The sequence below is a fragment of the Salmo salar genome, chromosome 11, assembly GCF_965601325.2.
Source record: "Salmo salar chromosome 11, fSalSal1, whole genome shotgun sequence".
Lineage (NCBI taxonomy): Eukaryota > Metazoa > Chordata > Actinopteri > Salmoniformes > Salmonidae > Salmo > Salmo salar.
Window position 1 is genome coordinate 61,945,802 of NC_138301.1, and position 16,930 is coordinate 61,962,731.

Consider the following 16,930-nt stretch of genomic DNA (forward strand, 5'->3'; position numbering starts at 1 on the left):
AGTTGTATTTTAGCGCCTGGCTACGCAGACGCTCGTTGGTCAGCATGTTAGCTACCTTTTTCCATTTCAAATGAGCTTGGGGAAAAAAACAAGTGAATAATGGCCACATTTGTATTGTTTTGTGTGACTACAGTGCCAGCGATAAAACGATAAAATAGAGACGTGTCCTAATGGAGCGAGGCATTTAAAGCGGACGGTTGTGTCTTATAATTCAAAAACAACGCTTTCTAAAATAAATCACACACGTCTGCATGCTCTCCTTGGTGACTTTAGGCTATAAGGTTAGAATGCTCTCCTTGGTGACTTTAGGCCATAAGGTTAGAATGCTCTCCTTGGTGACTTTAGGTCGTAACACAGACTACTGCTCGTGTTTCACAGCATCATAACAACACTGTGTTTGTCTGTAATGAAAGTATCTTGTCCGTTGATGGACTGTCACTCTGAAGTTCTCGTCTCTCATGACCTTCAACTACCACACTACTAGGACTGATTGTTTGTCTCCTGACTGTATAAGTCAGTGGGAAAAGCTTCCCTTGTTCACTTCAAAGTATGTAACTAGCCATAGTGTTCAGTTCAAAGTATGTAACTAGTTATAGTGTTCACTTCAAAGTATGTAACTAGCCATAGTGTTCACTTCAATGTATGTAACTAGCCATAGTGTTCACTTCAATGTATGTCACTAGCCATAGTGTTCACTTCAAAGTATGTAACTAGCCATAGTGTTCACTTCAATGTATGTAACTAGCCATAGTGTTCACTTCAATGTATGTCACTAGCCATAGTGTTCACTTCAAAGTATGTAACTAGCCATAGTGTTCACTTCAATGTATGTAACTAGCCATAGTGTTCACTTCAAAGTATGTAACTAGCCATAGTGTTCACTTCAAAGTATGTAACTAGCCATAGTGCCTGAATATGCTCAAAGCTTTATTGTTGCCTTTTTCACCCCTCACTACTATAGCTGGTATAGACAATATATCATATCCTAACCTCCCATCATTCCCTCTCTGTGTTCATGTACCCTATCCTCTCTCTCTACCCCAGGCTCTTCCTGAACAGTGGTATCTCTGTGTTCATGTACCCTATCCTCTCTCTCTCTACCCCAGGCTCTTCCTGAACAGTGGTATCTCTGTGTTCATGTACCCTATCCTCTCTCTCTCTACCCCAGGCTCTTCCTGAACAGTGGTATCTCTGTGTTCATGTACCCTATCCTCTCTCTCTCTACCCCAGGCTCTTCCTGAACAGTGGTATCTCTGTGTTCATGTACCCTATCCTCTCTCTCTACCCCAGGCTCTTCCTGAACATGGTATCTCTGTGTTCATGTACCATATCCTCCCTCTCTCTACCCCAGGCTCTTCCTGAACAGTGTGATCTCTGTGTTCATGTACCCTATCATCTCTCTCTACCCCAGGCTCTTCCTGAACAGTGGTATCTCTGTGTTCATGTACACTATCCTCTCTCTCTACCCCCAGGCTCTTCCTGAACAGTGGTATCTCTGTGTTCATGTACCCTAACATATCCTCTCTCTCTCTACCCCAGGCTCTTCCTGAACAGTGTGATCTCTGTGTTCATGTACCCTATCATCTCTCTCTACCCCAGGCTCTTCCTGAACAGTGGTATCTCTGTGTTCATGTACCCTATCCTCTCTCTCTCTCTACCCCAGGCTCTTCCTGAACAGTGGTATCTCTGTGTTCATGTACCCTAACCTCTCTCTCTCTACCCCAGGCTCTTCCTGAACAGTGGTATCTCTGTGTTCATGTACCCTATCATCTCTCTCTACCCCAGGCTTTTCCTGAACAGTGGTATCTCTGTGTTCATGTACCCTATCCTCTCTCTCTCTCTACCCCAGGCTCTTCCTGAACAGTGGTATCTCTGTGTTCATGTACCCTAACCTCTCTCTCTCTACCCCAGGCTCTTCCTGAACAGTGGTATCTCTGTGTTCATGTACCTGTTAAAGGAATTTTATATCTTTATGATAATAATCAATAATCAATTCGCCTTGACTAATGCCCAAGGTTTGTAAGACAATGGGTTATAATAATTAGGCAAGGACTCAGCTTTCTGCAAAAGGTTTCTGTAGCTTTATTCATGAGAACGTTCTGGCGTCAGGATAACAAAACAGTCATTATATAGTTCTTGCTAACTTACGCACATGCATTTACACACAATCCGTTGGTGACCTGCAACCCCCATAAACTTCTCACACTGTTTATCACCTTCTGGCTCAGCCTGTTCCTTTCCTTCAAGGTTAGGAACTCTCTGAAGTTTTACTCCCTTGACCATCTGCTTCTGTAGCTATACTAATTGCATACACACATTTCTTTCCCTCTCCAGTGGTTCCTGGACTTTCCGGAACTAATCAGACCAATCGATCCCTACATTGATCATTACATTGATTATTCATTAAACCTGCTGTATGACTAATAATTCATCATGGTTTATTGATTCATTTACATTTATTAGATAATTCTCTTATCAATTCCACCCTTAAATGATTCACTAATTCACCATGATGATCACATGCTATAAGTAATCACTAATAATCACACGCTATATGGAAATACAATAATCACACGCTATATGGAAATACAATAATCACACGCTATATGGAAATACAATAATCACACGCTATATGGAAATACAATAATCACACGCTATATGGAAATACAATAATCATACGCTATATGGAAATACATAATTGTGAAATCACACGCTATATGGAATTTAATTGTGATACAAGGATTAAACAAGACTAATACATAATTATTCCTCCTATACCCATCAATGACAGTCCTAGGCCTCTTTCCAATTATGACACTTCGATTCAGGATTTTCATCATAATTTTCATTAAAGGAACAGTCTATCAAAACGTTGAAAATTCAATCAAAACGTTGAAAATTGTTTCATCAAACATTGGCTCCTCGTTATTGAAAGAGACGGAGCCATCTTCCTGGCCTGGAGGCCCGCATTCGCCATCCCACTGATCGGAGCTCGGAATTGGTCCATATCTCACCATCTGCTGCGTCATCGATCTCTCTAGAGTCCTGGTGATTAAACCTCTCACACATGGGACGAGACAACATCCACACAACACAAACACACTCATACAGGTGAAAGCAGCCCATAATACAGTTCTTACAACACTTTTCCATTTCCCAAACATGGGATGTGTTATCAGGAATGTACGTGTAGCGCTGAACCTAATCATTCTACCTACACTGCCCTCTTCTGCCAATAACATATCGAGAGTCAGTTTATTTTACCAGGTCATGAGGGGGGTGGTGGATAATTGGTCAGAGAACCTCTTTACTGCATCCCCGTTTTCATTCATGAATCTCTGTTGATTATAAAAGATGTCATTAATCCAATCCACATTTCTATTTATTGTCAACCACCGAAATAATGTAGTGTTAAAGCCTTCACATATTTGATTCATAGCTTTGTATTCATCTGGAACTTCCCTGAGGATGCCAATAGCATCCCTCTAGACAAAGCTACTCCCATCCTGGTCAAAACTCCTCCTGTGCCTACTTTAGCCTCCTATAACTGGCCTCTGATGACTAACTCGAACTGGTTGGACCAATAACCCCAGGGCGCAAGTTCCTAATCACCCTTTGTGGTAATTTCTGTCGTATGCGTCCTTTGCTGGTACTAGCCCACCCTACATCAGTTATAGGTGCTATGAGGTTAAACATTTTCTCCTGTGCTTTCAAACCTAAGTCAGTCACATTAACGATTACTTTCAGCCATTAAAATCATCTTAGTTCTCGGTGCCATTCTTGTATCTATAACACTGGTATTCATCTGGAATTTAGGTGAACCGAGGTGGGTTGGCTGAGTACTTCAATCTGGCCAACCCCAATTCCTGTACAGTTGTCTGCTTCCCCAGGAAATTGTTTAATGTTTACCTTAAATTTTTCATCTTGATCTTCTTTGATTCCTTATTCTGTAAGTCACTCATCAGTGTATTATATAGTTTATCTTTTACTTCTTCTCAATGACAACAGTATCCTATGATTAGTACCGGAAGATGGTGGATCTGAATGTATCAGAAAGGTTACCAAAACTATGATGCAGCTCAGAGTCTCTACTCTTCCCAAAAACCGCCAACCCTCTCCTGCCCTTAGTCGATCTGCTAGGTACCACCCCATACTCACACCTCTAGGAGCACACACAGTGATGAACGGTCGGGATAGGAAATCTTCGTTAAGGAGGTAACCCCCGGACCCTGTTGGTATCGGTTCTTCTCCTAACTCTGTGTGTGATGAGCAGGGTTCATATGTGTACATACCTCCTTGCAGTGGGTAACGTGGACCTAAGTGACTCTTTCAGCTTTTCTAATGGCAAAGGCAGTGGTTTAACCTGTTATGGCTAGGGGGCAGTATTTTCACGGCTGGATAAAAAACGTACCCGATTTAATCTGGTTACCACTCCTACCCAGTAACTAGAATATGCATATACTTATTACATATGGATAGAAAACACCCTAAAGTTTCTAAAACTGTTTGAATGGTGTCTGTGAGTATAACAGAACTCATATGGCAGGCCAAAATCTGAGAAGGTTTCATTCAGGAAGTGGCCTGTCTGACAAGGTGTCGTTCTTCTTGTCTCTGTTTATTGAAGAGTGAGGATCTTAGCTGTCCCGTGACACTTCCTACGGCTGCCATATGGTCTCAGAAGGCGGTAAAAAGCTGAATCGTGGCTTTGCAGGCTCTGGCTGAAACAAAGTAGCGCGTTTGGGTAGTGGCTGGTTACAGTACTGTGAGACTCAGGCTCGTGCCCGCGTCGACCGAAAGCTTTGTTTACTTTCCTCTGTTTAGCTAAATGGACATTCCCGGTCGGAATATTATCGCTTTTTTACGAGAAAAATGGCATAAAAATGGATTTTAAACAGCGGTTGACCTGCTTCGAAGTACGGTAATGGAATATTTAGATTTTTTTTGTCACGAATTGCGCCATGCGCACGACCCTTATTTACCCTTTCAGATAGTGTCTGGAACGCACGAACAAAACGCCGCAATTTGGATATAACGATGGATTATTTTGGACCAAACCAACATTTGTTATTGAAGTAGCAGTTCTGGGAGTGCATTCTGACAAAGACAACAAAAGGTAATCAAACCTTTATAATAGTAAATCTGATTTTGGTGAAGGCTAAACCTGCCGGGTGTCTAAATAGCTAGCCCGTGATGCCTGGGCTATGTACTTAGAATATTGCAAAATGTGCTTTCACCAAAAAGCTATTTTAAAATCGGACATATCGAGTGCATAGAGGAGTTCTGTATCTATAATTCTTAAAATAATTGTTATGCTTTTTGTGAACGTTTATCGTGAGTAATTTAGTAAATTATTAGCAAATTCCTCCGGAAGTTTGCGGGGGGTATGCTAGTTCTGAACGTCACATGCTAATGTAAAAAGCTGTTTTTTGATATAAATATGAACTTGATTGAACAAAACATGCATGTATTGTATAACATAATGTCCTAGGGTTGTCATCTGATGAAGATCATCAAAGGTTAGTGCTGCATTTAGCTGTCTTCTGGGTTTTTGTGACATTATATGCTAGCTTGAAAAATGGGTGTCTGATTATTTCTGGCTTGGTACTCTGCTGACATAATCTAATGTTTTGCTTTCGCTGTAAAGCCTTTTTGAAATCGGACAGTGTGGTTAGATAAAGGAGAGTCTTGTCTTTAAAATGCTGTGAAATAGTCATATGTTTGAAAAATGGAAGTTTTTGTATTTTTGAGGAATTTGTAATTCGCACCACGCCTATCATTGGATATTGGAGCAGGTGTTCCGCTAGCGGAACGTCTAGATGTAAGAGGTTAACAGAACCTGGTATGGGCCTTCCCAACGGGGCTGCTTCCTGTCTTTTCTCCTCAGGGACTGGATCCACACCCAGTCTCCTGTTTGTACTGAGTGAATCACCTTCTCCTGTAATTCACCTGTTGGACACAAAATCTTGGACATACGGGTTTGGTTAACAAACAGTCTTCTCATGTGCTCTGCTAGTATATCTTCAACTTCCATGTCTACCTGTTCTGGTATCTCTAACTCTGGCATTCTATAGGCTCTACTTGATTAGCTAAAATGTCATCCATCATTTAAAGAGATAGATGCTAGTAAACCAACTCTAGGGATAATATCTTGTCCTAATATTCTAGCTACCATAATCATGTCCACCAAGTAAGTTGGGAAGGCTTCTACCCATTTGCTATACTTATCTATTATTGTTAAACACCCCTTCTTCCCCTCAATTCGGAATAGTTCAATAAGTCCAATTCCAAATGTTGGAATGGATCTTCTTACAAAAAAAAAAAATGTTTAAGTAATTATCCTTTAGGCCATCACTCTTTCCTAACTACTCTACTATACTTCCCTCCCCTTGATACATTGCTTAGCCTATGTATCAATATTGCTGCGTATCCCTACAATGTCTTTGGTAGGATAAGTAAATTATCCTTATGTCAGACCTTCTCTTGTAGGATGCCCCCTTTCATGTTCCACATGTCCAATTCTCCCTGGGGCCTTCATCCTCGGCTATTCTGTAACAATTCTCTGTCAATTGTTTTATCTTCTTTAAGATGTATCTGTGCTGTTTTGTATGGTTTTAAATGTCTATGTGCTTGTCTGTGTAAATAGTAACTTTTCTCTCCTTTCTTATTTCACCGGTTCTAGTCAATGCTACTATTTCGGCCTACTGTGCAGAATAGTGTCTGGGCAATGGTTCAGTGTCTAACACCTGAAACCAACTAAGCCCTTTTAGTTAGGGTAACAATTACTTTCAACAAAATGATCATATCTCCTCCTAGCGAATTTACCAAACATAAACTTAAAATCAAAACTAAAATACATGCCTGCCAATGGAGCCGATAGTCTCTCCATGAAATTAATATCCTAGAGCTTAGTGAACCAAATTCTCTTCCTATCTACTCCTGCTGGCCCCCCTCCTTTCTTCCTGCTACTCCCCAACCCTCAAGGTTTCAGCAGTGCAGGGGAGGATCTCTCTGTCTGCCCTTCTATCTGTCTCCAGCTTTTTCTCATAATATGGTTGTTTCCAAATATTGACTAAATGTCTCATTGTCTCCTTGGTTGCACTCCTGAACTTTTTAGAAAAATCAACCTTTCTAGATATTGCATATCTACTTAAATTTATCTCGATACCCTCAATAATCCTGGATCACCTACAGATGTCATATATCCCTGTCCTGTTGACATAAGTCTACCATTATTAAACTTATTCGCAACAAAATATAGTAATACTATTATATCAGTTCCACAGCCTTGTTGTGCTAAATTTCTTACACTGAATTCAACAACAGCTGACTTCCTAAGGGAAAATAAACTTATCTAGATCATGTAAAAAATACCCCTGCTACTGGTCAAAATATTTTCAAATCACATAATCAGATCAAAATGACTAATCTGATTACTCCACCAAGAAAAATTATTTTACCCTTATTGTTCTAGGAAAATAGACTTAAGGAAGCCTACCCTTAGTCTAAGGCTTTGCCCTTTTAGTCCTATCATTGGTTCAAGTTATCAATTGTGTCTAAGAACTTTAACTCCATCATAATTATCAGTTCTACAAATTCCCTTAAAATCAATATCACCAATGACCTTAAATTCACCATCCAAATGGCTTTTCAATGTGGCTGATCAGACCACACAGGAAAAGTCACCAGAGGGGTTAAAAGTCATACCACCCTTTCAGAACCGTGTTTCTTACTACATTAAACAAATTAAGGCTTAGAACTTCATCTACATTTTGTATCCCAGGTTCCCAGAACATTCCCTATCAAAAGAATTTCATGTGTTTATTAAAACTCAGAAAACAAAACTTCCAAAATACCATGTGTGTATACCCCTATAGCCTCTCTGGGCTAGGCGGGACGAATTCGTCCCACCTACGTAACAGCCACTTTAAGCCTGTGGCGCGATTTTCAAAACCTTAAAAATCCTATTACTTCAATTTCTCAAACATATGACTATTTTAAAGACAAGACTCTCGTTAATCTAACCACACTGTCCGATTTCAAAAAGGCTTTACAACGAAAGCAAAACATTAGATTATGTCAGCAGAGTACCAAGCCAGAAATAATCAGACACCCATTTTTCAAGCCAGCATATAATGTCACCAAAACCCAGAAGACAGCTAAATGCAGCACTCACCTTTGATGATCTTCATCAGATGACAACCCTAGGACATTATGTTATACAATACATGCATGTTTTGTTCAATCAAGTTCATATTTATATCAAAAACCAGCTTTTTACATTAGCATGTGACGTTCAGAACTAGCATACCCCCCGCAAACATCCGGGGAATTCGCTAACATTTTACTAAATTACTCACGATAAACGTTCACAAAAAGCATAACAATTATTTTAAGAATTATAGATACAGACCTCCTCTATGCACTCGATATGTCCGATTTTAAAATAGCTTTTTGGTGAAAGCACATTTTGCAATATTCTAAGTACATAGCCCAGGCATCACAGGCTAGCTATTTAGACACCCGGCAAGTTTAGCACTCACCATAATCATATTTACTATTATAAAAGTTTGATTATCTTTTGTTGTCTTCGTCAGAATGCACTCCCAGGACTGCTACTTCAATAACAAATGTTGGTTTGGGCCAAAATAATCCATCGTTATATCCGAATAGCGGCGTTTTGTTCGTGCGTTCCAGACACTATCCGAAATGGTAAAGAAGGGTCGTGCGCATGGCGCAATTCGTGACAAAAAAATTCGAAATATTCCATTACCGTACTTCGAAGCATGTCAACCGCTGTTTAAAATCAATTTTTACGCCATTTTTCTCGTAGAAAAGCGATAATATTCCGACAGGGAATCTCCTTTTCGGCAAACAGAGGAAAAAATCACAAAGGCGGGGGCGGTCGGGTCACGCGCCTAAGCCCAGTGTCCCTTGATCGGCCTCTTGAGAAAGGCGATAATGTGTTTCAGCCTGGGGCTGGGATGACGACATTCTGTTTTTTCCCGGGCTCTGAGCGCCTATGGACGACGTAGGAAGTGTCACGTTAGAGCAGAGATCCTTAGTAAAAGATAGAGATGGAAAAGAAGTTCAAGAAATGGTCAGACAGGCCACTTCCTGTAAAGGAATCTCTCAGGTTTTGACCTGCCATTTGAGTTCTGTTATACTCACAGACACCATTCAAACAGTTTTAGAAACTTTAGGGTGTTTTCTATCCATATGTAATAAGTATATGCATATTCTAGTTACTGGGTAGGAGTGGTAACCAGATTAAATCGGGTATGTTTTTTATCCAGCCGTGTCAATACTGCCCCCTAGCCCTAACAGGCTATGATATCATGTCCCTAGGAATTTGTTATTTATTTATTTTTTCAAAGAGAGCTAAGCGCTTCTTTTTCCATAAAATAACCACTTGGTCAGCGTTTCATCCTATCACACAGATTCAAAAACCCCAAAGTTGACTATAAACAAAACCTAATAATACTTATAATTCCATTGTACTCCCCCCCATCATTAGTTTTAAACTTCCTCAATGGTTTATGTGATTGAACATGCTTTTCTGTGGGCGCCTGACCTTTTCTCTGTATTTGTCTCGACCCCCTCTTTGGCCTCTCTTATTTCCCTCAGATCTGCTATCCCCCACCCTACGAGGTTCTGTTTGGTGGCACGATTTATCTCGGGACGCATTCCACTGAGGAAAGCAATTTTTAATTCCTGATAATACGGGGCATCAAATCCATCCACTACCGGGGGTTCTATTAACCCACTATTAGCGTTGGACACGTCCTTTAATCTCTCTAGGTATTGGCTTATAGTCTTATGAAATGTCCAAGGGTTTAAAAAAAATATCATGTATATCGCCACAATTCTGTCGTAATTATTAATTTCTACTCCTTATAATTCATTTAGATTTAAGTAACTGCCTTTTCCTTGATTCCGTCATTCAAATACAACTCCCATTCTCTATAAATCCTTTAAGCAGGCCATTCAGACCACAAACAACGTACTTTATCGAATTCGCCTCGCTATTATTTTGAAAGAATCTGTCTTCCTATTTAAACTAAACAAGCTATCAAAACATTCGGTTTCTATCTTAAACAAACACTAACAACCGTATCGTTCCAGTCAAAACATAACAATAATTAAATTTAATTTTAGTCCCATGGGCTGGGATCCGAACACGGGTCCCCCGCATGGCAGGCAAGAATTCTACCACTGAACCACAATGCTATTGTTCATGTTTACAATTTCGGTAGTTGTGTCCTACTCGGTCACAATGTTCACAGGGTGTTTTACAGTCTCTGGCGAAATGTCCTGTTCTATCGCAATTAAAACACCGCTTCTTTTCGTCTTTGTCAGCGCGTCTCCCTGTTTTTCCTCTTCTGTCTACAGAGTCTCTTCTCCTCCCCGCTATTTCCCCTAGGGTTGCTATCAGGTACTCATAGTGAACGGCAAATCTCTTCACCTCTGCCAGAGTTGCTATTACCCATCCTACTAGAGTCCTTTTTATGGCACGACTTATCTCTGGGCGCATTCCACTGAGGAAAGCTATTTTCAGTTGCTGGTGATATGCTGTATCGTTCCCCTGGGCTACCGGTGGCTCTATTAACCCACTGTTGGCATTGAATACCTCCTTTAATCTCTCTAGGTATTGACTTATAGTCTCATTGTCTTCTTGTTTACATTCGTGGACCTTAGAGAAATCTGCATGTCGGTGATAGTGGTCCCTCAGATTATTACACAGCTGTGTGATTTTCTCGACATACTGTCCATCTATCGCCCAGGGCAATACCACCAAATCATTATGTCCAGGTACCCACTGTCCCCGGACCGCTGCCCAGTCCTTCCCCACCAGCTGTCTTACTGCTCTCTCAATTTCCCCTGTGTCTAGCTTAAAGCTGGCTGCTAGACCTTCCAGATCTCTTCCGAACCCTTCTATACCTGTCTTAGGATGCACTACACCCTCTACGGCTCGGACCACATCTCTCTGTGTCCATGCCCTGTATACATCCAGAGTGGCCTGTGCCCCATCATCCCCAGCCCGTGGGTTTGGCAATGCTATCATAGGGTACTGGCCACTCTCTCCATCCTCTCTCAACTTCAGTAGCTCCTCTCTCTCCTTACCCTGTTCTTCCAGCAGCCTTCTCAGGGCTTTGACTGCCCTATCCTCTTCACTATCTACATGTCTATGTTCTACTTAACTCTAGCTTTTCTACATCTAAACGTCCATCAAATTCATACTTATTTCTCCATTTTGGGTCAAAATAAATGTTCCATTTATCCTTGGATTGAATATATCTCTCATATATCTCTCTTAATTCCGGGACCTCCTTTGAGGATTTACCACCCATATTATTAAATTGCTTTCCTTGTTATTATTGTCATGACGTTGGCCTCTTTTGGTACAGGGAGGACAGTTGACCCCTCCCTTTTGCACCCAATCGACCCTGTGTGTAAAGGGTCGTAAAAACTCTAAAATTCCAGGAGAGTCTCTGGCCACATGGCCCATAGAGAGACACAGGAAATTCTTCCAACTCATAGAATTGGAGAGCCAAGCGACATTTTGCGTTCTGGAGAAGGTATGGGAGATTGGTGAAGAATCCAGCTACGAACTGATCCGCTGGGTACAATTTGGTGATACTCAGAAGAGACAATATAGCCATATTACCATAAAACTGTTTATATAATAGACTCGGTTTAAGACTTGCATCATATGGGTGTATGGAATGTATTAATAAGGATAAAGCTTTTGTAAGACATTGAGATGCTATGTACTGATGTAATGTGATAGAATTGTATTTCTGTAACCAACTCTAACTCAGTCATAGGCACGCCCCCAGGGACCCATACAGGACCAGGCGTCATTTGACAAGCTGTTCTATGGGCACTATAAAACACCCCCTGATTTACATTTCTACAGACCAGGCCTACACTCTATGGCCAGAGGTTTGACCATCCAAGTACTCTACTGAAAGTGAACTATACCACGTGGTTAACTTTTAGACTATCGAGACCGACAGAATAAGAACAAGTCTTTGATATTAATTATTAGTCTGCAGCTAAGTAAATTATATCATCGAACGCGAAGACCAACGAAACAACCATTCGATGAGGACATTAATGAATGTCGCTCTGAAAGATCCATTCTAACCGAGAGAGAGAGAGAGAGAGAACGCGGACAAAACTCCCCAACAGAACTACTCTCCAACAAGAATCAGAACGACACACTGAGCGTAAATATATATTGATTGCAATTGTTCCCGAATGAGTGAGCCTTCAATTGTCAATTGTTAATATTAATGAACCCTGTGTAACTTCTCAGCCGACCTTTTATGATCCATTGTTCAACAGGCCGACCTGCCTGTTTAGCCCACAAGGGCACATTCCCATACCAATCCTTTGTGACGATAATTACTGTTTGTATGTTTTTCTGTTAATTACTTAGTGTAGTAAATAAATGATTTTAAGACAATTGATGTATGGATGATTTTAGTAAAGACTGGGTTCGTGCAGATACAACAATTTACGACGTTTGGAATGAGACTGGACTAGAGGTAAATACACCATTTAAACTAGAGGATAATCGGCCTATACTATAATAGAATATAATATTATAGTACAGGAAAGTTATATTAGGAAAATTATAGCTTTGTAATCTGAATATTCTCCTTGGTGCCCCGATCTCCTAGTTAATTACATTTAAACGATTAATCAGTTTAATCGCGTGATAATAATTACAGGGAGCTAATTGATAAACATATCTTCCGTTTAATGGTAACCCAAAGACACGACATTATGCTTATTCTCACAATGTATGGGTGTGCTTTTATTCTATATTTTTAATAGTCCCTGACTACTTCCCATATACCCCTAATAGTCCCAGACTATTTCCCATATATTTTGAATAGACCCAGACTATTTCCCATATATTTTTAGTAGTCCCAGACTACTTCCCATATATTTTTAGTAGTCCCAGACTACTTCCCATATATTTTTAGTAGTCCCAGACTACATCCCATATCTTTTGAATAGTCCCAGACTATATCGATACGGGGTAGTTTATTTTTAGTAATGGCCTCAATTACTACGAGTCATTACGGACCTGTCCGTTTCCGAATAGTCCCAGACTACTTCCTATATTTAAAATCCTCCCTCACCTTTATCTTGACCAATGCTTTATAGGAATTTTTAGTAAGTTTAGAATTTAACCCCAAAATAATGAATAAAGATTACTGACCTTATCTTGCAGCTGAGAATTCAATGTTCGTAGAATCTCGTCACCACCTCTGTCGCGTACCAGTTTGCCACCGGCCTGTAAAGAACCCACAGAAAAGGGCCAGGTCTTTGATTTACGGATATTTCATCCGCCCGTGCACGGTTTCGGTGTCTCCTTGGAACGACAGCGGCAGTTTGAAATCCGGCTCGAATAGGACCAATTGTTAAAGGAATTTTATATCTTTATGATAATAATCAATAATCAATTCGCCTTGACTAATGCCCAAGGTTTGTAAGACAATGGGTTATAATAATTAGGCAAGGACTCAGCTTTCTGCAAAAGGTTTCTGTAGCTTTATTCATGAGAACGTTCTGGCGTCAGGATAACAAAACAGTCATTATATAGTTCTTGCTAACTTACGCACATGCATTTACACACAATCCGTTGGTGACTTGCAACCCCCATAAACTTCTCACACTGTTTATCACCTTCTGGCTCAGCCTGTTCCTTTCCTTCAAGGTTAGGAACTCTCTGAAGTTTTACTCCCTTGACCATCTGCTTCTGTAGCTATACTAATTGCATACACACATTTCTTTCCCTCTCCAGTGGTTCCTGGACTTTCCGGAACTAATCAGACCAATCGATCCCTACATTGATCATTACATTGATTATTCATTAAACCTGCTGTATGACTAATAATTCATCATGGTTTATTGATTCATTTACATTTATTAGATAATTCTCTTATCAGTACCCTAACATATCCTCTCTCTCTCTACCCCAGGCACTTCCTGAACAGTGTGATCTCTGTGTTCATGTACCCTATCATCTCTCTCTACCCCAGGCTCTTCCTGAACAGTGGTATCTCTGTGTTCATGTACCCTAACCTCTCTCTCTCTACCCCAGGCTCTTCCTAAACAGTGGTATCTCTGTGTTCATGTACCCTATCCTCTCTCTCTCTCTACCCCAGGCTCTTCCTGAACAGTGTGATCTCTGCTCTGCTGGGTGTTTGCCTGGTGGTGGCCATCGCCAGTTACATCTTCATCGAGTTCTTCTTGGATCCCTCAAAGCTGCGCAGTGATAAACACTTCCAAGGTAAACCCTGGTACTGATAAACACTTCCAAGGTAAACCCTGGTACTGATAAACACTTCCAAGGTAAACCCTGGTACTGATAAACACTTCCAAGGTAAACCCTGGTACTGATAAACACTTCCAAGGTAAACCCTGGTACTGATAAACACTTCCAAGGTAAACCTTGGTACTGATAAACACTTCCAAGGTAAACCCTGGTTCCTGGCACTGAATAACACTTCCAAGGTAAACCCTGGTGCTGATAAACACTTCCAAGGTAAACCCTGGTACTGATAAACACTTCCAAGGTAAACCCTGGTACTGATAAACACTTTCAAGGTAAACCCTGGTACTGATAAACACTTCCAAGGTAAACCCTGGTAACTGGCACTGATAAACACTTCCAAGGTAAACCCTGGTACTGATAAACACTTCCAAGGTAAACCCTGGTACCTGGCACTGAATAACACTTCCAAGGTAAACCCTGGTACTGATAAACACTTCCAAGGTAAACCCTGGTACCTGGCACTGAATAACACTTCCAAGGTAAACCCTGGTGCTGATAAACACTTCCAAGGTAAACCCTGGTACTGATAAACACTTCCAAGGTAAACCCTGGTACTGATAAACACTTTCAAGGTAAACCCTGGTACTGATAAACACTTCCAAGGTAAACCCTGGTACCTGGCACTGAATAACACTTCCAAGGTAAACCCTGGTACTGATAAACACTTCCAAGGTAAACCCTGGTACCTGGCACTGAATAACACTTCCAAGGTAAACCCTGGTACTGATAAACACTTTCAAGGTAAATCCTGGTACTGATAAACACTTTCAAGGTAAACCCTGGTACTGATAAACACTTTCAAGTTAAACCATATTATTTATATTTTATCTTTGAACTTTCTTCAAACTACAAATCTACCATTCCAGTGTTTTTCTTGCTATACTTTATTTACTTTGCCACCATGGCATTTTTTTGCCTTTACCTCCCTTATCTCACATCATTTGCTCACATTGTATATAGTCTTATTTTTTTTTTCTTCTACTGCATCATTGATTGTATGTTGTTTTACTCCATGTATAACTCTGTGTTTTTGTATGTTGTCGAACTGCTTTGCTTTATCTTGGCCAGGTCGCAATTGTAAATGAGAACTTGTTCTCAACTTGCCTACCTGGTTAAATAAAGGTGAAATAAATAAATAAATAAAAAACCCTGGTACTGATAAACACTTCCAAGGTAAACCCTGGTAACTGGCACTGATAAACATTTCCAAGGTAAACCCTGGTACCTGGCACTGATAAACATTTCCAAGGTAAACCCTGGTACTGATAAACACTTCCAAGGTAAACCCTGGTACTGATAAACACTTCCAAGGTAAATCAATCAATCTATCAGCTTTATTATTAGAGAGAGAGAGAGATTTTACTATGTGTCCACTCCTGTTTGTTCTGATGTCCCTGCCTTGTCTGTCTCTCTGCTCAGCAATACAAGACTAGCTCTCTGTGTCCACTCCTGAAGTCTGTTCTGATGTCCCTGTCTTGTCTGTCTCTCTGCTCAGCAATACAAGACTAGCTCTCTGTGTCCACTCCTGAAGTCTGTTCTGATGTCCCTGTCTTGTCCTCCTCACAGTGAACAATGAGACGGTGGTGTGGTTTGTTTTCCTGCCCGTGGCTCCGGTCTCCACAGCAGGTCCAGCCATCCCTGTCCTGGCTGGCATCACCATCGCCCTGGGCCTGCTCTCTGCTCTGCTGCTGGGACATCTACTCTGCTTCCACTTCTACCTCAGTGAGTTTTAAAATCTGCTTTATACTTCATGTTTCTGGCTGTCTCTGGCTGGCTGGTCCTTTGTATGTCTGTCTGCTGGGACATCTACTCTGTTTACACACGTATATACTGTACCTCAGTAAGATCTATCTAGCTGGCTCACTTTGGGAAGTCCAAGAACTCACATTTATATCTAACGTTTACCTACCAACTAAGCATTTATAGAACTAACTTTGTACTTTATACTTTAGTCAAAATCTTTCACAATGTACACTTTGGTCATTCACGTCTCAACCTGAGTCTGTAAATCATATCTACCTCTCTTAGTGTGCACTATACAGAGTCAATGCTGTGGTGAAATGTTCATTCCTGACAATGACTGGACTTCTGTTCTCATCTGCATCTCCATAGCAACAGCAGCATTAGCCCCAGTGAATACAACCAGCTCCATAGCAACAGCAGCATTAGCCCCAGTGAATACAACCAGCTCCATAGCAACAGCAGCATTAGCCCCAGTGAATACAACCAGCTTCATAGCAACAGCAGCATTAGCCCCAGTGAATACCTCAAGCTCCATAGCAACAGCAGCATTAGCCCCAGTGAATACAACCAGCTCCATAGCAACAGCAGCATTAGCCCCAGTGAATACAACCAGCTCCATAGCAACAGCAGCATTAGCCCCAGTGAATACAACAAGCTCCATAGCAACAGCAGCATTAGCCCCAGTGAATACAACAAGCTCCATAGCAACAGCAGCATTAGCCCCAGTGAATACAACCAGCTCCATAGCAACAGCAGCATTAGCCCCAGTGAACACAACAAGCTCCATAGCAACAGCAGCATTAGCCCCAGTGAATAGAACAAGCTCAACATCAA

General features: G+C 40.9%; 1 protein-coding gene across 4 annotated transcripts in view; it reads left to right on the top strand.

Moving 5' to 3' along the window:
- Positions 1–16,930, top strand: part of LOC106591037 (palmitoyltransferase ZDHHC1) — a 203,627-nt gene that overhangs the window by 7,885 nt on the left and 178,812 nt on the right. For all 4 annotated transcript variants that reach the window (XM_045689759.2, XM_045689758.2, XM_045689761.2 and 1 more), the window contains 2 exons: positions 14,184–14,308; positions 15,920–16,075. In XM_045689759.2, the coding sequence (XP_045545715.1) occupies positions 14,184–14,308; positions 15,920–16,075 (281 nt within the window). The remainder of the gene's footprint in view (positions 1–14,183; positions 14,309–15,919; positions 16,076–16,930) is intronic.